The 22632-nt window shown below is 38.4% G+C and overlaps 1 protein-coding gene across 4 annotated transcripts in view; it reads right to left on the bottom strand.

Annotated features, from left to right (window-relative positions):
• Positions 1 to 22632, bottom strand: part of SGCD (sarcoglycan delta) — a 939939-nt gene that overhangs the window by 199255 nt on the left and 718052 nt on the right. For all 4 annotated transcript variants that reach the window (XM_019464511.2, XM_019464512.2, XM_019464513.2 and 1 more), the window contains one exon: positions 19634 to 19735. In XM_019464511.2, the coding sequence (XP_019320056.1) occupies positions 19634 to 19735 (102 nt within the window). The remainder of the gene's footprint in view (positions 1 to 19633; positions 19736 to 22632) is intronic.

The following is a 22632-nucleotide window of genomic DNA, read 5'->3' as shown; positions in this document are numbered from 1 at the left end:
TTGTGGTGATTATTTTGCAACGTACATTAATGTCCCATCAAAATGGCATACACCTGGGGCGCCTGGGTGGCGCAGTCAGTTAAGCGTCTGACTTTGGCTCAGGTCATGATCTCATGGTTTGTGAGTTCGGGCCTTGTGTCAGGCTCTGTGCTGACAGCTCAGAACCTGGAGCCTGCTTCGGATTCTGTGTCTCCCTCTCTCTCTGCCCCTCCCCTGCTCATGCTCTGTCTGTCTCAAAAATAAATAAAACATCAAAATGGCATACACCTTAAACTAATGTCAATTATATTTCAATTAAAAAAAAAAAGGTTTCAACCAGGCACCAGACTATAACTGATGTGTGATTCCAAAGTAAGATTTCAGAGAAGAATAAGCAGAATCGATGGAGGAAACATCCAAGAACACCATACTGTTTCAAAAAGATGCAAAGGTCAAAGGGGTGGAGGAGAAGGCATTTGCAAATAGACAGTTCTGGAGGGGGCTGCTACTTTTTAACCTTAAGTTCAATAATAAGAGCCTGGAATGAATCCTATCTGAGATCTTGCCATGGGTGTCCTAGCACGAGAGGGATGTGTAGGTACTGGAGGTAGAAGAGAGCTGCTAACTCAAAACGAGTGTGTGCTCTCCGAATCTGTCAAGGAAAGGATGTAGATTATTTTTAAGAAACAAGACATGGGCCAAGTGGGAGAGAGAGCTGTCCTGGTGATATCAGAAGCCCTACCCAAGGGGAGGGAGACAACGTTCTGGGAGACAAGAGGTTTCTGTGTGGAATGGAAGGGGGATGAAGGAGCCTGTCCAGGAATGGAATGTTTCGCCTATTTTTTTCATAGGGGTTGTAAGAGATGCATTGTACTTCCAGGACTGAGAAGCTAAAAAGAATCCAGAAAATGCCTCATGAGGGAAGAAGTCAGCTTAACCATCTACTACTCCCAGAGGGCACAGAGTCACCCAGACAAGGAACAACTCTCTCACCCTGTACCACCACCACTACCCCAAGAAGGTTCTAAAACTATAGCCGGCAGCTTGGCAGATCAGAAGGTGAGAGTAGACACAGCTGGAGTCATGCTCCTCTTCCCCAAAGTAGGAAGCCACCAACAAAGGATATCCAGGGAAGAAAACCAAACATTTAATTCCGAATGAGGTTTAAAGCATTGATAAATACCTTAGATGAGATATTTAAAATTGCTGAACTGAGCCTTTGTCATTTAAAATACCAACACAATGCTTATAATTTTTAAATAAGCAGAAAATCCACTAGGGATTGGCCAAGTTTTCAGAGGAGGGATAGAGGGGAAGACCACACCTAGCCGATGTTTCAAAGAAAAAGCAAAGACAAAAATAAAGTTGCATTTTAATTATGAGTTGTGCTTATTTAACAGATCAGTTACCTATTTGCTCAACAAAGATTTGTTGAGTGCCAAGGGCTGCGATAGACAAATGAATACAATGGTGAATAAATCCTACACCAGGGCTCTTGCCTGCAAGGAGCTCATAAAGCAGAGGGATGGAATGGGGGCTGCCTTGAAATAGCCTGTTCTCCGAAGCAGATTGATACTGAGATAGAAAACACACTTTGGGATAGTTCATATCTGGATGTGAATTCCAACCACTCCACATACCAGCTGGAGAGAATTACCTAATTATTTTGCGCTCTAGCTTTCACCTATAAAATGAAGATCAAATGATCTGCCTTTAAAGACCGCCAAGAGGATTTAAGGAAAATGTATACGAAGTACATATGGCTAGTAATCCTTTAGAATCAAACAGACAAAATTATGGATATTGCTATTAAATATCCCATCATAAAAGTTAAAATGCAAGATTTAGCAGAAAGTATTCTTCCCAAATCACTTGTGTCTCACTACTCATCTTTCTTACACTCTATAAAAAGTCCCACTCAACTGACTATAATATTTTTATTTTCTGAACTTTTATTATATAAATAATCAGTGCCATATAATCTAGGATTTAATCATCTCATTTCCTATGCTTTAATTGTCTTCTTGCACAAAGTCTTATCTCCCAAATTATATTGTAAGAGCTCACTGAAGACAGGGCAGGCAATAACATTTTGGAGCATTTGCTAGACTACTGTAGATCTTCAGCAAATAGAATTAAACAGAAAGGACTTAAGTTTTAAAATTTGTCAGTGTCTGAAAATGCAGGCTATTCAGAGCTCCCACTGTAAGCACAAACACAAATAAGGCAATCTCTGTAATCTCCTCTTAAACTGGCAAATACTCTCCTGGCCAAAGCAGAAACACTTCTTGGTACCTGCAAATCACCTTCTGACTGAAGAGAAACTACTTTTGGTATTGAGGTGGGTTCCATACATTACAAAGACAGGTAGGCGGAGAATAAACTTTCTCAAACATTCTTCAAGTTGAATTTCAACATGGAATCTTATTGAGTCTGCCGATGGCATTTTGAAAAGAATTTCATTAAATGTTGCTAACATGTCATAAGCTCCCTTAAATGGAAGGGTAATGGCTCATAACATTTGTAAGCTTTTTAATTTCATGGAATATGAGCAGCCTAATCAGGACCTATTAAAGTCAATCAACTGTGCCAAGTGGGGCTACCTACCTTTGCTTTTGTTTCTATTTTTCCTTGTGGGTACACCCCGTGAACCAGGAGGCAATAGCCCCAGTACCATTCTTTAAGGCTAACATTGGTGTGTGATATTCTCAACAACCTCTGATGAAACCATCACAGCAGCGTTTGTATTTATGGGTTGGACAGACACCTCTCAGGAAATGGCTTTTGGCTTCTGGGAAAGAGATTTCCCTTTCCTTTTGCTTCAGCTCAGAGAGTGCAATTTTGGTAAGATTCAAAATCAGTCTTCTGACCAATGTTAGTGGAATTAATAAATGGAGATGAATATAAGGAACCTTATTTATATTTTCAATGACAATGGTACCCAAGTTACCAATCCTTCAAGACCTACCTCCAGGTTCTCTTCTATCCTTAAAGCTTTTAATTATAATAGTGTGGGTTTATAGGGCCGAAGTGCTGGGCAGTGCTCTGAGCACTGTCTTCTCATGATATTTTTAAAATAACTGTATGATACTATAGTTACTCCATATTATGGACAGAGAAATTAAAGCTTAAGACATCAAGTATTATGGCCCAAGTTACAAAGTGGTGAAATAGCAGAGCCAAGCTTCAAACTTCATTTTACTCTGACTTTCAATCACATGTACTTTGCTACTATGTTGTATTGCCTTCATGATCACCATGTTTCAAGATTTCCCAAGATGGAGACATTTCCACATAGGGTCTAGAGGAGAGGAGGTAGGATGATAATCCAGGATAGTTGAAGGCTGCAGAATCAAATAGGGAGAACTCACTCACCACCGTCAAAGAAGAATGTATACGTCAAAGTTGGAGAAGCAGAACTGAGTCTAATGAACCAGCTCAGGGCAAGGCCACAACAGAAGGATGATTTAGATGTGGGGAAAGCCAAGAGCAATTCAGAAATGGAGTAGAGGCCGAGCAAAGGCAAGCAGTGTGACACTAAGACTGAACACACAGAAAGGTTAGTTACACCAAGACTGTGAACACATGGGAAAGTCAGAGTTCCACTTTTGTGCACTGCTGGTGTAGTGTGGGACACACCAGATGGCTTGATGGAGGTGGGTAGGACCAGACAAGTTCATCATGTAAACCTTCACTGTAAAAAAAACACAGAATGATGGACAGATAGATGGTGTCCAAATACAGTGTCTGCATTTAATTGCCAATTATACAAAAGATCAGGAAAACAATTCATTTATTCTCTAGCCTGCCATTAATGACTACTGGATCAAGAAAACATAGAAATTAACAGTGTACATTCTTACACTGACTGCCATGCACACCCACTATAATACCTGAAGGTGAAGAAAGATTAGTGTTCATCTTAAAAGAAGAAGAAAATTCTATCCAAAAACACTTACTGCATGGGTGCCTGGGTGGCTCAGTTGGTTAAGCATCCAACTTTGGCTCAGGTCATGATCTCACTGTTTGTGAGTTCGAGCCCAACATCAGGCTCTGCGCTGACAGTGCGAAGCCTGCTTCGGATTCTGTGTCTCCCAGTCTCCACCCACCCCCACCTCCCTCTTGCATGAGCATGTGCAAGTTCTCTCTCAAAAAGAAACAAACAAGACAGGGAAAAGCAACTCAAAACTCCTTATTGCACTGTAGGGGTACTACAGCAAGTATCAGCTGAGGTTGATAAGAAATGAAGAAACAGTTCAAGGAATAAGAATGGTAGTGGGATCTTGTACGTACTTTATTTGAAGAACTTGTAAGAGAAGTTGAATTTATAATAAAGAAGACAGAATCCTATCTCCAAAGGGGTTCCCAGAGGTGATTAAGCCCTAACGCCCTAAGACATCCATTACATGTAACAAATTAATTCTCTCCTATGAATCTATGATGCTACCAGCTATTCGATGAAAAGGAAGAACTGGGGACACAGTCAATCATATTTTCTGTGTTCTGTAGTTTCACATCAAGAACCAGAGTTAAGAAAGGCCAGATCTTTGGAAATCTGAAATATCTAGAGATCTTTACAACTTTATATTTGTTTCATTTTGATGGGCTCAGGATGACGAACCGGTAACTTGTAGTCTAAGCTTCTGGACAAAGTCAGAGCTATAGAACTTAAGATTTTGGGAATATCCTGGCATTTTCCCAGAGTCAGACTAATTCTGCACATGGATCCTTGGTTATTTCTAAACAGACACTTTAATAACATTCTAACACAAGGCATGGCCAGGGAAAAGTAATGGTGTAGTGGGAGACGAGTGCCTTGGGGAAAATAATGGCTTCCGAAGGAAGCTGTGACTATGTGAAGCAAGCCTAGAGAACAGAGGCCATCTGAAAGGGACTAAGGAATGGCCAGACAGCAGTTGGCAGGAAAAGGAAATAAGACGCTCTCCTTTTCATGCAACTGGCAAGGTTCCTGAATGTTTCTATATGGGTTGGAGGGAAAGCAGGTCAGGTAAACAGCACCGGCTTACATCTAAGTACCATTTACCATCCAAGGTAATATGCATCCCAGTCGAGAATATGGGTGGTCACGACAACATGGGTTGGAATGTCAGGGGTGTGTTCTCCATTAACCCTTGTATTTGCTCATCTCTAAAGAGAGGATCAAAATGATAGGTTCCTTCTATGGTTACTATAAGGAACAAAATATAATTTTACATTAGAACTGTGGCCGTTAGCTATTACAACATGAGGGCCTAAACACATTATATAGATTCAAATTCAGCCCACATATATGGGCAATTACTATGGGCAAAAATCTCTGCTAGGCGATTTGGTACCTATTAGTTCGCTTAATCTCCAGAACAGCAAATCTTTTAATATGTATTAAAGTTACAGATAGTCAATATTAAAAGAACACAGTGAAACCTTGCATATCCTCAGCAATACTAAAATTGTCTAACCACTCTCAAATTCCTGGTAGCAATTTGTTAGTTCCTCAACAGAATACTCCCGGCATCTGTAGTCTTTTATTCCTCTACTTAGCCTAGCCTCAGTGGTTTTCCTGGCCTTAAGTTTATTGTGTAAGGTTATGTACATGAAGCCATGGATACTATACTTTGTGGTGGTGTTAAGGACTTTTCAGGGGTGATTTTCAAGTAGATGCACTTTTTGCCATATGAGCCAACTTAAAAGTCAAAACCAGGTAACCTGTCCATATAATCCACATTGCTGGATTCCACACGATAATGAGCCCAGGGTCCAGCTGGGGTTGTAGGAACCCTGACAGAAACAGTTCCCACTACTTCACCCACAGAGGGTGGGTAATTGTCTTGCACAATCCAGCTGGCACTGGCCATCTTTATATCCTAACTCTGATACAATGTCAAATTTGGTTTTCTTTTCATTAAACTTCTTCCTGTATCTCCCTAACTAGAGTGCTGCTTAGATATGATGAAAGAAACATTTTGTGATGCAGTGAACTCTTTGTGGCAACAGTCAAAAGCATGGGGAGGATTCCACGTCTCAGGAAACTCACACGGGAAGACAAGAAAAACATTATTGAGAATGCTGAGAAATAAATGAAAAACCTCTGTTAACAAACACTGAAACTATACATCCATCCAATGATATGAGTATTCATGTATTTCTCAACTATTAATGGGGTGCTACTTAAGGATAATTCATCGTTCTGTAACATTCCTCTCATATTTCTTAACATAACTGTTGGAGCCTTAACAGAGTGCTAAAACCAATCTACACAGTTTAAAATTGGAAAACTGCAATTATCGGGCCATCTGTACTTATCTATTACTGTAGAGATGTTGCTTTTTATTTCCAGGACTCTGATATTACAAAATGAAAGCTGTGGCTTACGAGGTAGAGAGAAATCTACCTTATTGCACAAAACAAGGGGAAAAAAAAACAGAGTAGTCTACTTGTCTCATTTTTTCAACATGGTGTTTTTTTGTTTTTTTGTTGTTGTTTTTTTTTTAATCAGTCTACTGCTTCTTCTTCCACTTTCTCCAAAATGCAACAAGTACATCTACAAAATATTTATTAGTCTTAAAAGCCTCATTTACTTGGTGGACCATTTGGTATTTGCCTAGAGGCAGAATCACTGCTGATAAAAACAGAATCATTCATGGAAATGGAACGTCCTGCACTCATAATTTAGGCAACTGCCATTTAAAACATCGCTGGTGATAATTTACCGAGCACGGCATCAAAAAGGCTATGCTCAGCTGCTGATGGGGATCAAAGAATCAAAGTAAGAGGAAGTAGTTGCTTGTATCTTCATATGGGAAACAAGCATTTTTTTTTCCAGCCTCGGAAATTATATCTCCTGAAAAATTATCACCGTTTATGACAAATGAACATTTTTTTTTTTTAAATTGAGACTAGCAGTGCAACATATCCACTGCAATTATAAAGTGCTGGGTATGACAAAAGTTGTCAGGAGAGGAGTATGTTTTGATTGAGGCAATTTTTTTTAAGTGATATTTTTGCCAACCCTTTCGGAGTGAAGAACAATAAAACTTTTATGAATGCATTACATTCTTCTTCCTTACAGTTTGCTCCTCTCTCCATCATACTCCCCAAAACTTAGCAAATATCATTGGCTAAGAGATGCCACCTAGCTCAAGTAGGACTCTTCCTACCATTAAAGGAACATAAACCAAACCACAGGAGACTCTGGTGCCCTCCTAAATGTTGTTTATGAGATAAGCACGAAATGTCCCTGCACTGACTAGTCATTATCGGCTGCTGGGATGTTCGTGAAACGAGGAGTTAGACAACGCTGATATGCCATAGTGATGATGAAGAGAAGCTCAAAGATTTGAAGGGCTGGAAGGGCTAATTTCATTCTCTTAAACTTTCCTGTCTGTAACACACAGCTCCACCCTTGGGAGCTCACATTGGCCTGTGGATGGCATGAATCAAGACGTACAGCAGGGCCAAACTGCAAAGTAGGGGAAGAAGGGCTTTTAGTACATTTCATATCACTTTTATCTCTTGCACCTAGTTGGCCCCACTTGCCTGTGGCCTCATGCCACATAGCCATTCATGTCCTCGTCTACATAATAGAATATGTGGTGTGTGGCTGGTTCAGGCAATCAATCTATAAGGCCCCATAAAAGAGAACTTGTCTTTGTCTCTCTACCTGAGACAAGAAGCTTTTAGAGAATCTTTGAGCCAGCAGTATCCTAAGAAAACATCCATTCACTTACTTAAACACACCCACACACAATCATACAATCTGCTTTATTTCCCTGGGACATGCACTAGTCTAGAAACAGGGATGCAATGGGAAACAAAGCAAAAAATAAATTATTATACTGAAATTTTATATAGTGCTCTACCCAGGTACTGTTCTATAAGCAGCAAAATTTACATAATTATGTGAAAGAAATGAACTCCTATGATCCTATAATACGCTTATGAGGTAGTGCTATTCCTATGCCCATTTTATAAATAAGGAAAGTGAAGCAGAGAAAAGGTCAAAGAATTTGCTCAGGAGTCAGGATTTTATTCCAGGAAGGTGGTGTTCCAGAGCCTGCTCTTAAATATCCCTTAGTAAGTGCCTTTCGATGTCCCTGCCATCATGGAGATCATAAAGTAATAGCGGTGGCAAAGAGGTTAAGTATATAAATATATAATTATATGACAGAATACATAGAATATAAAGATAGAAATAGATATACCTGTGTAATTCATATGATAACACCATGAGGAAAACAAAGCTAGTAGGTAAGGGATATATTCTTGACAGAGTGATCAAGGAAGGTATCCATGAGAAAGTGCCATCTGAGCAGAGACCTAGCTGAAGCAAGGCCAGGTTTTCATCCAGTCTGGTAGTTTTCAGACCGTGGTTTGTGGAACCCTCCTGGCACGTAGGCATCGTGCGGCTGGTGACAGGGACACTGGGTAGGTAAGAAAACAGGCTGCAGGGCTCCAGCCATGGCACAGACATAGCAGCTGAACTTCCATTTTGTCTGGATTTGGGGGTTTCAGATAAATTTGGCTTATAAAAAGATTCCATGACTTAAAAAAATAATTACAGAAAACCACTGATCATGTCCAACCTCTTTAGCTCACAGATAAAGAACTGAGGGCTCAGTGTTGATCAGCAAGACAGTTAAGAAGAAAATTCAGATTCCTTAAATTGGAATCTGGTGTACTTTCTAGAACACCGAACTGCCAGCCTTAACTCCCCTTCCTATCCAGGACATTGTATAGTCTCTGGAGGGTAAACGTAGAGGGTTTCATCCAACAGGCTGTGTCTCTCTGTTTGGAAACTCCATAATCAAACTCCAGGCTTAGCAAGAGGAAGTACACAGGTGCTCTAGTTTGTCTCATGTATTTTATTACACTGTCTCCACCTCTGCCATCTATTCCAGTTTATATTTTTCCTGATCTTAACCCATTATAGCTGTTGTTACTATGTTACTGTAAGTAGTTATGAGCTACCTCAAATCCTTGTGGAAGTTTGCATGCACGTGGGGAGAAGGAATATTTGCAGTAGGGCGTTGGCGTGAATATACATTTCTGAGTCTTTGAATTAATGAGATCTGCATGGTGGACCTGTGGGCATCACAACAGGCAGTAAGAAAGAATTTGGGGCAGCCTCCCTGACCAATGGCCCTCAAGTCATACAATCAGATGTTCTTAGCCAGATTGTATGTGAAGTTTGGAACTACTACTAAAACTGGCCATTACAGTTCTAAGGAACATCTGACCAAAGCCCTCAGTAACTCTTATATTTGCAGCATGACCTTCATTTAAGAAAAGTATACACAGTCAATCGCTCCCAAATTAAAAGAAGAACATGAACCCTATCAGCCCATTTTAATTCTACGGCAACCAAAAGCCTCCGAGTAACTATCTCTGTTTCCCAGGATAAACAAGCAAACACACCAACCATAGTATTAAGCATCGATCTACTCAAGACTGTTTGTCTGCTTTAAAAAAAAATGAGTAAGCAGCTGGTTCACACTATTGTCCACAACAAATTACAACACACAAAAAGAGAGATACATTTTGGGAACGGCAATCAGCTTCCCAGTGCAGATGGGCTTATAGATGACCCTTCCATCTTTTAATAATCTCCATAATTTATGTGTGAACAAAGAAATGCAAAGATGCCTTATGCACCCCTCTGACTTAGTACAAATCACTTTTATTTACTCGGGCAATACTTCATGGTCCAGTTAACTTCTTAATTAAAGACAGCAAGATGCTCATGTTCCATGCAAGTGGCATGGAAAATACTGTTTTATGTGCAATATGTTCAGCTGGGAGTTGAAGCTGTTTTGCTTGCTGAGGAGAAACCACCGCAGCCTTCATTTGGTTCCTCAACTAACCAGAGACATGGCTCTTCTCGTCGCAACTAAATTGTAACAGAGCCTCTTCAGACAAATCTTGTACTTGTCTGCCATCCCACATTCTGCCACCCCCCACCTTTTCTTTGTCTCATGTAGAGAATGCTGAATCCAAATTTTCAACTTTCTTTTCCCAATCTGCCTCTTCCCCAGTAATGTTCTGTAGTGGTCAGAGAATAGAGACCCAAAGAAAGCATGCTTTAGGAGCCTCAGGGAGGGGAGAGTGTGGCTGTAGCAGGGCAGAGCCTCAGCCTCCAGAAGCTCTGATGCTGCTCTCTTTTGCCGCTGTGCTTGCATATGATTTCAAAACCCACAGGAGCCAGACTGCTTGGGGAAACTGGGGCACAAAAGAGAACCAAAACAAAAAAGAAATATTAAGGAACAGTGAATCATAAATGGCTAAGAATCTTAAGAAGCCAACCTAATTTCTGAACTCTGCATGGCGAGATTTATACATTCTCTATTCCGTAAACCAAGGGCTGTACCCTCAAGGGACTTCAGAGCCTCATCATATAAATAAATGCCTTATACCAGTTTGGGTATGATACAATAGTACCTGGTGGAGACTGTGGCAAACCAGAGAACAAATGTCCATCTGAAGAAGGCAACTTCTACTCAGCTCCAGCCCTTAGAAGTATCAAACTACTCTGCCAAATGTCTTTTAAACAAGAATTAGAAAATGTAGATTTTTTTAAAAAAGTGTGTAATCTTCAAACATTTAAATATGATAAAAATTCATACTAAGAGAAAAAAAAATACTGTGTGAGGCAAATAAACTAGATCTATGAGCTGGATTCAGGGTACAACTTCTGTCATAGGTTTTCATACCAACAGCTTACTTGATAGTTCACAAGGTGGGTCACTGAAGTTACTTCATTTAACTCTCATAGTAGATTTCTGAAGTAGAGAATATTATCTCAGTGATGAGATCAGCCATAATTAAGTCTGGTCTTATTGCATTATCCACTGTTGTCTCCAGTTCGTTCGTTCATTCGTTCGTTCTTTCCTCCCTCCCTCCCTCCCTTTCTTTCTTTTAGAGCTTTATATTCCCTCCAGAACTTAACATACCTTCCAGGAAGTTACTCCCCATGAGAGGGAAATGGCCAGCATCACTCAACTTATTGTACTGAACAGTGTCATGAGAAAATAATTTACCATAAAAATAGTGTGTTGATATAGAAGAAGACTAAAATTCTGGATTTTTATTCTGACTTTGGCTTGGTAGAACTTGGGTACATCCCTACCTCCTTTCTGAGCCTTTGGGACTCCATCCATTAAATGCAGTGATGGTCTAACTGACCTCTTAGGGGCTTCAACTTCCACCCCAGATAGATCTTGGGAATTCTAGCTGGTGGAAAAACTCTTAATTCATATAATACTAAAATCAGAATGGAATTAAAAAAAACTCATCTTTCCATAAAACAAAGAGATGAAAGATCCAAATGTAGAAGTCCACAGTGAGAATGACCAGCTCAGACTTTCAAGGAGAATGCAGTATGTTCTCAACTTGCATGAATATTGATAAGGTGGTATACCCTCAAAGCCCATTTTATATGTGGAGTTCAGACTTTAATATGAACCAACACTTAGCCTGATTTTTGTACAACACCAGTGTTTGTGTTTTAATATTTAAATATTTTATTACATTTGGCTCTTTATAGATCATAAAATGAGTGGAAATGTCATTACTGGATCAAAATGTATAAGCATTTGTAAGGTAATTGATATGTGCTATAAAAGTATTTTTTTTTTTCAGAAAGGTTGGACAAAGAAAAAATAAAGACTGTGCCAGTACTAAAACAATTTAAGCAGAAGATGAGAAACAAATGAACTGAACATTGGAAGAGTATAATTCACTGAAGGAAAAAATTAAAATTAAAAGCTATTTAACAGGAAATAGATTTCCTTGGAGGGCAATGAGTTTGTCATTAAGATGACATTTGAGAAGAGGAGGAAAGACCATCTGGTTCAGAGCAAGTTCAAACATCAGGTGCTATGCGGGCCACATGACGATGATGCTGGTAGTGGAAATTACTGTCACTGTTATGGTCATCATCACTGTCGTCATCATCATCAGCAACGGGTGAGAGCAGGAGTCGCCATTCCTGGAACACTTACTTCATGACAAGTTCTGTATTAAGCACTTCACAAACATTATCTTACTTGCAACCACCATGATGTAGCCATGAATACCAATGTTACAAGCAAGAAAACAAGAATTTGCCAAATTATGAAGGTTCTCAAAGATCACTCATATGTCAAATGGTAGCACTTGCTGCCATCCAAGTTCAACAATATAGCACAGGGGTTTAGCCATGGTGTGATACCGTCTCTTGGAACAGGCAACTTTTAAAAACCACATTTAGTTTTGATATCATAATTCTACACACAGGTTTTAGTAAGTAAAGACATCTTAAAAATATGTGAGTTTTTATAAGGAAATTTAAAAGACATATAAATCTCAAGTCTAATATAATAATTTTCTACTTTATTCTCTTAAAGTAAACTGATTTTTTTATCTTCCTCCAACTTCTTTTTCTGCCTCTCCTCTCCTAAACTTCTAAATTCCATATAGTAATGGGCTAGGACCCCTATGCCCAGCCCAAGTACAGTTGGAAGTGAGTATAGAAATAAATTCACTTAAAAAAAAAAGAAAGAAAGAAATTCACTTGCAACTTTCCCATTGCTGTAGGCCTGGCACAACATACTTATAAGAGTAGCTACCCAGAGTAGTTAGTGTCCCTTCCTTTGTCACTTCACGGGAAGTTATGTAAAAGCACCATCTAGTTGCATCATTCTGCAAAGTAAGATGAGCAGTCTCTCCAAAGTAGGGATCTGCTACTTTTGTCCAAATTGATTCTTTATGGTTAAAGCTTTCCTTAGTATTAGTTCATTCAACCTATCTACTAGTAGCACTTGCCAAAACTTTGTAACTGTATTTACGAATTAAAAAGGAGCCTATCAAACACAACACTCAAAAAACAAATACTCCAGTAAAGAAACGAGCAAAAGATATGAGCATACACTTTTCCAAAGACATCCAGATGGCTAACAGACACATGAAAAGATGCTCAACATCACTCATTATCAGGGTAATACAAGTCACAACCACAATGAGATACCACCTCACACCTGTTAGAATGGCTAAAATTAACAACTCAGGCAACAATAAATGTTGATGAGTGTGGGGCGAACACTTTTGCACTGTTGGTGGGAATGCAAACTGGTTTAGCCACTTTGGAGAACAGTATGGAGATTCCTCAAAAAATTAAAAATAGAACTACCTTATGACCCAGCAACTGCACTACTAGGTATTTATCCAACGGATACAAACATGCTGATTTAAAGGGGCACATGCTCCCCAATAGCCAGCACTATTAGTATACGGCAACACTACTGACAACAACCAAAGTACGGAAAGAGCCCAAATGTCCATTGAATTATGAATGGATAAAGCAGCTGTGGTATATATACACAATGGAATAGTACTTGGTAATCAAAAAGAATGGAATCTTGCCATTTGCAATTATGTGGATGGAACTAGAGTGTATTATCCTAAGCAAAACCAGCAGGATGAGAAAGACAAATATCATATGATTTCATTCATGTGGGATTCGGGATACGAAACAGATGAACATAGGGGAAGGGAAGGAAAAATAAGATAAAAACGGAGAGGGAGGCAAACCATAAGAGATTCTTAAATAAAGAGAACTAAGGGTTGCTAGAGGGGAGGTAGGTGGGGGGAATGGGCTAAATGGGTGATGGGCATTAAGGAGGACACTTGTTGGGATGAGCACTGGGTGTTATATGTACGTGATGAATCAGTAGATTCTACTCCTGAAATCATTATTACACTATATGTTAATTAACATGGATTTAAATATAATTAAGAAGAAAAAAGTGCCATCATGTTGAAATGGTCATTTAAACGCAGAATGTTTTTGGCATTATATCCCTTAACTTTACAAAATTCTGTGCTAATGCATTCAAGTAGTATTTCTAGAGACAGGCTGGTCTTTGGATGTCATGGTAGAATAGTTAATTTAGTGTGTGCCCTTTTCAATCTATTTTCTGAGTGGCACGATACTTACAGAAGCTATGCATCCATGTGGCTAATGCTAGCATGTCCTGGGACTTTCATTTAATTCCCAGATGCAAGTTTTTGTAGGGATGAACATTTTCTCATTAATTTATCTTCCAAAGTGATTGCTATCACACTAATCAATTTGTAGTGACTTTACAGGGTTGCAACCTTCAATAATGAAATTAGATATAGTATTGAACGTTGTGTGGATTGCTTAACCAATCCCAATTCCTTTCAGATCAATGAAACACAAAAGCAATACTTCCATTAGTTATCCTCACTTAGAGGGGTTGAGTAATCTTCTTCAACAGGGCACTGATCTCTTCTCAATGGGCAGAAGAAATAAAGGCAGGTGTAATCTACAGGGAAATGATACTGCAGATACTTCTTCTGAAAAGACCCTCCCAGGGGTGGCTGAAGCAATAGTCAGGTGCATCAGCAAAAAACCAATAAGCTGAAACTGCCAGAATGGAGAAAGGAAGGGAAGTTGCTACGTGTGAGGTTCATGCGAGTGCCCTGCAAGGTTACAACTCAGTAGGGATGGCAAAGTCTATTGGTTGCCTATCCAACAGGCCCTCCACACATTCCTTGCTACCAGAACCCCAGTTTTGTTCAGTGGGCAATTGCCCCTGTGCTTGAAAGAAGGGGAGCCCTATAGATTAAGTCACCAGCTTCCAATATCGCTCTTCTGCCTTTTGGATCTAGCATATCTGCTTTTACTTTTTGTGAACATCCAAAGAGATACCAATTCTACCTTGGATGCCATGCTTAGTGTGTTATTCTCTAGTCCCTTCTCATTGCTCTGATATCATCCAAAAGGGAAATACTCAAGGTCTATGCCCTGAACCACTTCCACTATCTCTCCCCAGCCCAACCAAGACAAAGCAATTGCAGACAAGCAAACACACACATGCGAATGCGCGCGCGCACACACACACACACACACACACACACACACAATCTTCTTTAAGTTGAATATTAAATAAATGGTTGAAAGATCTTGATAAAGTGATGTGGACAATGTATTCTTAAAATTATTCATATACACAAATTGTATGATTCCATTTAAGTAAAGTTCTAAGAAATGCAAAGTAACATGCAGGACCGAAAGCATATTGGTAGTTGGTTGAGGGACTATGAAGGGGTAAGGGAGAAACTCTTAGGGGTGAAAGATATATTCATTATCTTCATTGTGGTGATGACTTCATGTGTGTGTGTGTGTGTGTGTGTGTGTATGCAAAAACACTTCAATGTACACACTTTAAATAGGTGTAGTTTATTCCATATCAATTATGCTTCAAAAAAGCTCTTAAACTATTAAAAATTATTTAGATACAGAAAATTTACTGTTAGTATATTATTTGGAAGAAAAAAAGGTACAAAAGAGTATGCAAAGTATGGTTTTATTTAAAACATATACTTGTAGGAAATGCCTAAAAATGTACACTGAACTGATATTTAAAAAAATTTTTTTTAACGTTTATTCACTTTTTGAGAGACAGAGACAGAGCATGAGCAGGGGAGGGGAAGAGAGAGAGGGAGACACAGAATCCGAAGCAGGCTCCAGGCTCTGAGCTGTCAGCACAGAGCCCAACGCAGGGCTTGAACCAACAAACTGTGAGATCATGACCTGAGCCAAATTCAGACGCTTAACAGACTGAGTCACCCAGGTGTGCCTAACCTGGTGTTTTTCAAAAAAAAAATGTTTATTCATTTATTTTTGAGAGAGACAGAAAGCACAAATGGGGGACGGGCAGAGAGAGAGGGAGCGAGAGGGAATCCCAAGCAGGCTCTGCACATTCAGTGTGGAGCCAGATGGGGGCTCAAACCCACAAACCGTGACATCATGACCTGAGCTGAAGTTGAGCACTTACCTGAGTCACCCGGCCGCCCTGGTATGCAAAACTGTTAAGAGTGCTTCCTCTGCAAAACAGATTTAAGTGATACTTTATTTTGAATGATTTATTATTCAATTTTACAAATATCTACTGAGCATATACCATGTGCTGGAAATGGCAATAGGGTTAGGGTATATAGTGGGGGAAATCTGCACAATCTCCTGCTCTTCCTAATTTATATTCTTAAGCAAGAAAGAATGTCAAATGATGACAGTTACAAGGAGAAAAAAAAAACCAGGGTGATGTTTCACATATGCTGTTACACTAAATGAGGAAGGTCTTTCTAAAATGGTAACATGTGAACTGTGAACAGGATGACCAGAAGGAGCCCTCTATGAAAAACATCTAGGAGAGAATTTTCTAGGCCTTCGTGAGGAGTCAGGAGTTTATTCCGGGTGCAATGGCAAGAGGATGGAGAATCCTTTGGGAAGAGGTGGAGAGACTTGACATTTTGAAACACCCACTTTGGCTATAATGTAGATGTGAGGCTAAGAGAGAAAGGTAGCAGAGAGAGATGGACATTGCAAGGGTGTAGGTGAAGGAGGATAGGATGATGGCCGCAACCTGCAGGTAGCGCGTGACGGAGAAGAATAGGTACGGGCACTGTTTCAGCAACAGCTCATGTGATTTACGGACAGATTTTGTAATATATGCATATCTGTAGGTCTTTCTTTTCTTCAGTGAGAAGATATTTATTTTGTTGTCAGAATAGCTAAAGAGCTCTATTCACTATTTATTTTTTGAAAGGAGAATACTTTCTAAGGACAATGAAAGACAGTCAATTCTGACACTCTGGTTTCCCTAAGTGATGACAAGAAAGCATGGAATTTAGCTCACTGATTTTTCAATATTAAAATAAGACTTTTGAAGTTATCATTACTTTTTAAGGTTTCTGTCAAGTATATCTTTGACTTGGTATCATATGGCCATTGATTTTCAGATACGCTGGCTAAAAATTTGCAAAAAGTTCAATTCCTGCACGTGGGCCTAAGAGATGTACTTGTATCCCCTTTCAAGTCTTCTGAAACACACTTTTCAATTCCTTTATATGACTCTAATTCTACACCAAGGAAACTTACGTCAGGATATTTTATGCAAAAAATCAATTATTCTACCCAGATCTTAAAATCTGGGTGGTTCAGTTGGTAAAGCATCTGACTTTGGCTCAGGTCATGATCTCACAGTTCATGAGTTGGAGCCCCACATCGGACTCTGTGCTGACAGATCAGAGACTGAAGCCTGCTTTGGAATCTGTGTCTCCCTTTCTCTTTGCCCCTCCCTGACTCGCACTCTGTCTCTCAAAAATAAATAAAATAAAATAAAATAAAATAAAATAAAATAAAATAAAATAAAATAAAATAAAATAAAGTAAAGTAAAGTAAAGTAAAGTAAAATAAAATAAAATATTAAATAAAATAAAATATTAAATAAAATATTAAAAACATTTAAAAAATCTGCTCTCTTGTACCATATGTTGCTTAGCCAGATCATTTATATATTTACAGAAATATCACTAATATAGAAGGCTTGGCAAGCTTTATCCTACAGGCTATTTTTTGGTGGCCCTCAAGGTAAGAACATTGTTTCATTTTCAAAGAGTTGTAAAGAAGAAAAAAAAAACAGAAGTCTAAAATATTTAAATATCTGGCCCTTTACAAATAAAGAGGTCATCACCAGTAGAAGGAAATTATAAGTCAAAACTAGTGACTTAAAAAGTTTAATCCAGAATAAGAAGATTGGTACACACACACACACATACTCATACACACACTGAAATACTATGCAGCCATAAAAAGAATGAGATCATGCCATTTGTGACAACATAGATGGACTTAAGAGGGTATTCTGCTTAGTGAGCTAAGTCAGATGAGAAAGAAATACCATATGATTTCACTCAGATGTGAAATCTGAAAAAAACAAATGATTAAACAAACTAACAAAAAATCAAATCATACCTATAAATACAGAGAACAACTCCGTTTGCCAGAAAGCCGGTGAGTCGGGATGGGCAAAATGAGTGAAAGGGATTAGAAGACACAGGCTTCCAGTTATGGAATGAGTAAGCCACAGGAATAAAAAATACAGCATAAACAATATAGTCAATGATATTATAATAATGTTGTACAGTGTCAGATGGTAGATACACTTGCAGTGAACATAGAGTAATATATACGCTTGTTGAATCACTTTTTTTAACCTGAAACTAATAGAACATTGTGCCAACAATACTCAAAACAAGTTTAATACAGGTAAGATTAATCTAAAGTACAACTAGTAACTCAAAAGATAATTTAACCAACTTGCCAGGCTGGGAGAAATAAATACAGATCGAAGCAATGCTTCTAAGAGTGATTTCTTAAATGCTGGAAATTGACTATTTCCATTCAGTTAAACATGGAATCATCACTCAGCCCTCCTTATTATAATCTTATCTCATGATTCCTTCTAGGATGTAATTTCTTCAAAGATGAGAGATACTATAAATATAGTACTCTTTGTACTTTAGTGCTAACTCAGTGTGCTATGAGTTCCAGTTAAATTTTATAATCACTGATTGGGCTGCTGAAGTGATTTTCTCTTTTTGATAATTTTAACATCACGACTCCCTCCGTTTTACTAGGCACACAAGGAAGTAAACTTATTGGCAATTCAGTAGTTGCATCCAGTTTAACAGAATTCAGTAGTTTAGACAGCATTCAGATAAAAGTACCCACTGCATAAAGTTGCTGAATTTCATTAATTATGCCCATTGATGCACGCCATGCAAATAACGCTTTGGGGAGCTTTCACATTACTCTTTGTTTGCAGGTGGGCATGAACCAATCCCAGAAGAGCAAATGCATTAACAATCCTTTTCAGACAGCAAATTCCACCACCCCACCAAAAAGAGGAACACAGAAACAAAGCCAAAGAAACAACCGAGAAGAAAAAAACACTCAAAAGCAAAAATTAATTCTGATCGTATTGCTTAATAAAAGCAAACCAGAAATCACTTCTATTGTGACAAAAATAACAGATGAGAGAAAAAGCTTAAGTAGGAGACTCTGGTTAATAGAAACATTTTGGAATTCGATTTCCTGCACTGGAGTCCCTGGTCTACTACTTCGTAAGTGTGTGGCTTTGAACACAGTACCTCACTCAGGCTCAATTCTTTAATCTGTAAAATTGAGGTGACAATAATTGCCAACCCTATGGACAAATCTGTGTTTTTGACAAATCAGTTACTAAATTAGGTAATGGTAATGCCTGCAAAGCAGCAAAGTACATGGAACAGAGAGCATTAATACCAGATTAATACCAGATCAGAGTAATTAGTACCATTTCAGAGCATGGTTGCTGATTACCGAATTGATTCTAACCAACCTTGGCTACCTTGTCCAAATTCTTAATGAAAAACAAAATTCTAGTTCTTTAGTTCTGTGTTTCTAAAGATAGTATCTAAAGCACTTGGCAATTAAAAAATGATAGCAATACTTTTGGGATTTGTATAGTACCTAGCGCACATCCACATTTATTTTCTTGGTTTATTTGCAGCAGAATCTAGAAAAGTTCATTAACAGAGGTTATTACCCTCTTTTTGGCAGGAATAGAGAAAGGCTCGGAGAGGTCATCATCATCGTTTACGGTACCACAGCAGTGCTTATGCTTGAGACTTCAGATATGAGCATATCTCACTACCTATATTACCATTCCTTCCCATAATCCTCTATACTCTGCTGATGGCTGATGATAAATTTCCCTAGATCTAGAGTCAAGAGAAACAACCATTCCTTTTTCCTGCAGCAGAAACTTACTGGTCGGGACTGGATTTCTTTGGCGTAGAGAGGTTGCAAGAATTCGGAGTCTCCTTCTAGTTTTAGACCTTTGTCTGTGATTCTCAAGTTCCCCATTCCATCCTGAAATAGAAGCACAGAGATAACATAGAAAATGCAATTAGCCAATATTTCGAAAAAACCTCAGGCTTTCAAAAACAGAAAGTATTGCCCCCCTTTTTTTGAGAGGGTGAAATGAGAGGAGGTCCAATAAAATACTAGGAAGTATTGTTAAATGCAATTATGCATATTACCCTCTTTGCTCACTTATTCTGGGAAAATTCTATTCCAAGCAATCTGTAATGCCCCCTAGTCATTTACTAGCACAGATGAAGGAAGCCCTTTTGCTAGGAAGTGCAGAAAGAAGGGAGCCAGGAGGTGAGTGGGATAGAAGAAAAAGATAATTCCCCAGGTTAAAGAAAAAGGTCCAATTTCCAAAACTTGATGCAGAAATTGTTAACTGGTAGCCTCATGGTCGAATCCAGTTTTTGGACACGGTATGTTTTTCTCACAAAATATTTAAGAAGTCAAATTAGTTACCAACATTTTTACCAACATTTTATTACAGAGATATTAAAATGTATACAAAAATAGAAAGTGTAAATAGCACACACCTGTGTACCTGTCATTTGTCTTCAACAATGATCCATTTATGGCTATCCTTATTACTTTACCTACCACACTCATCTCATTTGGTTAAATATAACCATCACTACCACCATCACAACAAAAAATAAATAAAATCATTAATATCATTTAATGCTCAGTGTCAATGTTCAAATTTCATTCATTTAAATTTTCTCTCCTTACATTTGCTTATTTGGATCAAGTTCCCTGCTATAATTAGTTGGTACATGAAATACTAGGTCATATCCTGAAAGTCTCCTAAGTCAGTCAGTTTCTCTCTCACATCCATACACATATACATACTTTATTTGATAAAGAAAACATATCATTTTTGTGATAGCATTGCCCAGAGTTTACATTTTGTTGAGCATTCCCATAATTTCACACAATGTGTTCTTCTGTCTCCTGTATTACCTATAAATTGGTAGTTAGATCAAGAGCCTTGAGAACTCAGTTTTATAGGAAGAACACATTCTAAGAAATGGAATATATTAGTATTCTATTGCTACTATCACAAATAACCACGAACTCAGTGGCTTAAAACAACACAAATTAATTATCTTACAGTTTTGTACGTGTCTGATTCAGGACTCAAAGGGCAAAAATCAAGGTGCCAGCAGGCCTGTTGCACCCCTTCCTGGAGGCTTTAAGGGAGAATCCAGTTCTTGACTTTTTCTAGGCCCTTGAGGCTGCCCACACTCCTGGGCTCATGGCCTCTTTCATCCTCAAAGTTCACATTGACTGGATGACTCTGACAATGAATCTTCCACCTCCCTCTTCCACTTTTAAAGATCCTTGCAATTTCACTGAGCACACCTGGATAATTCAGGACAATCTCTTCATTTTAAACTCATCTGATTAGCAACCATAATTCTATCCATAATGTTATTTCTCTTTTGCCATGCAATGTGACATATTCAGGGGTTTTGAGATTGGGACAATGACATCTTTGAACTGGAGGTTATTTTTCTAATACATGCTCTGTCAGGAGACATACAATGTCTTCCATGGTGATGTCATCAGCCACTGGTGGTCTTTGCCCAGAGGATATATTACTTCACTAGAGATTTCAAATTGGTGATAAACTAATTCTATTATTTCTTAATGTATTAGCTGGGGTATTCTATCAGGAAAAAGTGCATTTCATCAACTGTTACCCTAAATTATGGTTTACAAAAACCTGAAAGGTGCTTGATTTTTCCTCCTTTATTTATTGATCCTCAAAATATTGATCACCTAGTATCCTCCAAAGATAACCAATGAGTGCTTCTTTTTTCTTTTCTAAGAATCATTATGGACATTTTTTACTTGCGTCATTCCAGTGTAGTTTTTATTGCTATTGAAGTTCTAACTGTGCTACCCTTGGTCAGCAGGAACCTCTTCAAGTTGGTGTCTAGGTTATTTTAATATGACCCAGTAGTCTTTGATGGACCTTATGCTTCTGGTATGACAAAATGATCTAGAGTTATTTCACAGAACATCCTGTCCCAGGCCTGGAACTAGTCATTTCTACTAAGAACACCTGTGGCACCTTTTTGTGGTAAGTAGTAATTAGAAACCACAAACTGAGAGCTTCGGGTGCTCATTGCTACTGGGTTGATCCTTGTGTCTGTGGACACAGCTGGAGAATAAGTTCTGAATGTTGTTTTTTTTAATAGAATAAACTATGAATTCTCATTAAAGTTCAATTCAAATTTAGGACTTGAATGTTTCCATTTAATATCATAGATCTGACAATGTTATTACCTTTCTTTCAAACCAAAAATCTGTGTTCTCAATAACAAGAAAATGATTACTCATTTGCTTTAACCTACAATATACAGTTACTACTATTCTAACATTATGATTAAGCAGAGCAATTTAAAATTTGTCTTAAAACAACCTTACAGCACATCCTACTAGGAAGGTACGGTCAAATGACCGGATTTCAAAACCACTTGAAACAATTCCATTATGTATGGTTAGGTTATGCCACCAACCTGTTGTCTGGTAAGGTTTAATCATTTCATTCCCCACCACCTCTCAATTTTTCATGAATGTTTTAAGGTTCAATTTTGTATTATAGTTCTGTGAACTGTTAGGTGGCACCAAAGTCAAATCTACAAATCAAGATGTATTCAAAGAAGTCTAGCTTCTTTCCTTGTCCTTCCACCATGTTTCCTTTTTTCCAAATAAGTGTGGGTGTGTATCTGTATCACTCAGTGTTCTCCAGGGAAACAGAATGAACACACACACACACACACACACACACACACACACACACACACACTCACATTCATTTTAAAGAACTGGCTTTAGCAATTATGGAGGCTGACAAGTTTCAATATCTGCAGTTAACAAGCCAGAGACCCATT

This window comes from Panthera pardus, unplaced genomic scaffold (assembly GCF_024362965.1).
Source record: "Panthera pardus isolate Hobbes unplaced genomic scaffold, ASM2436296v1 HiC_scaffold_2, whole genome shotgun sequence".
Lineage (NCBI taxonomy): Eukaryota > Metazoa > Chordata > Mammalia > Carnivora > Felidae > Panthera > Panthera pardus.
The sequence above is the reverse complement of the archived record's forward strand: the minus strand, read 5'-3'. Positions and strand labels throughout refer to the sequence as shown.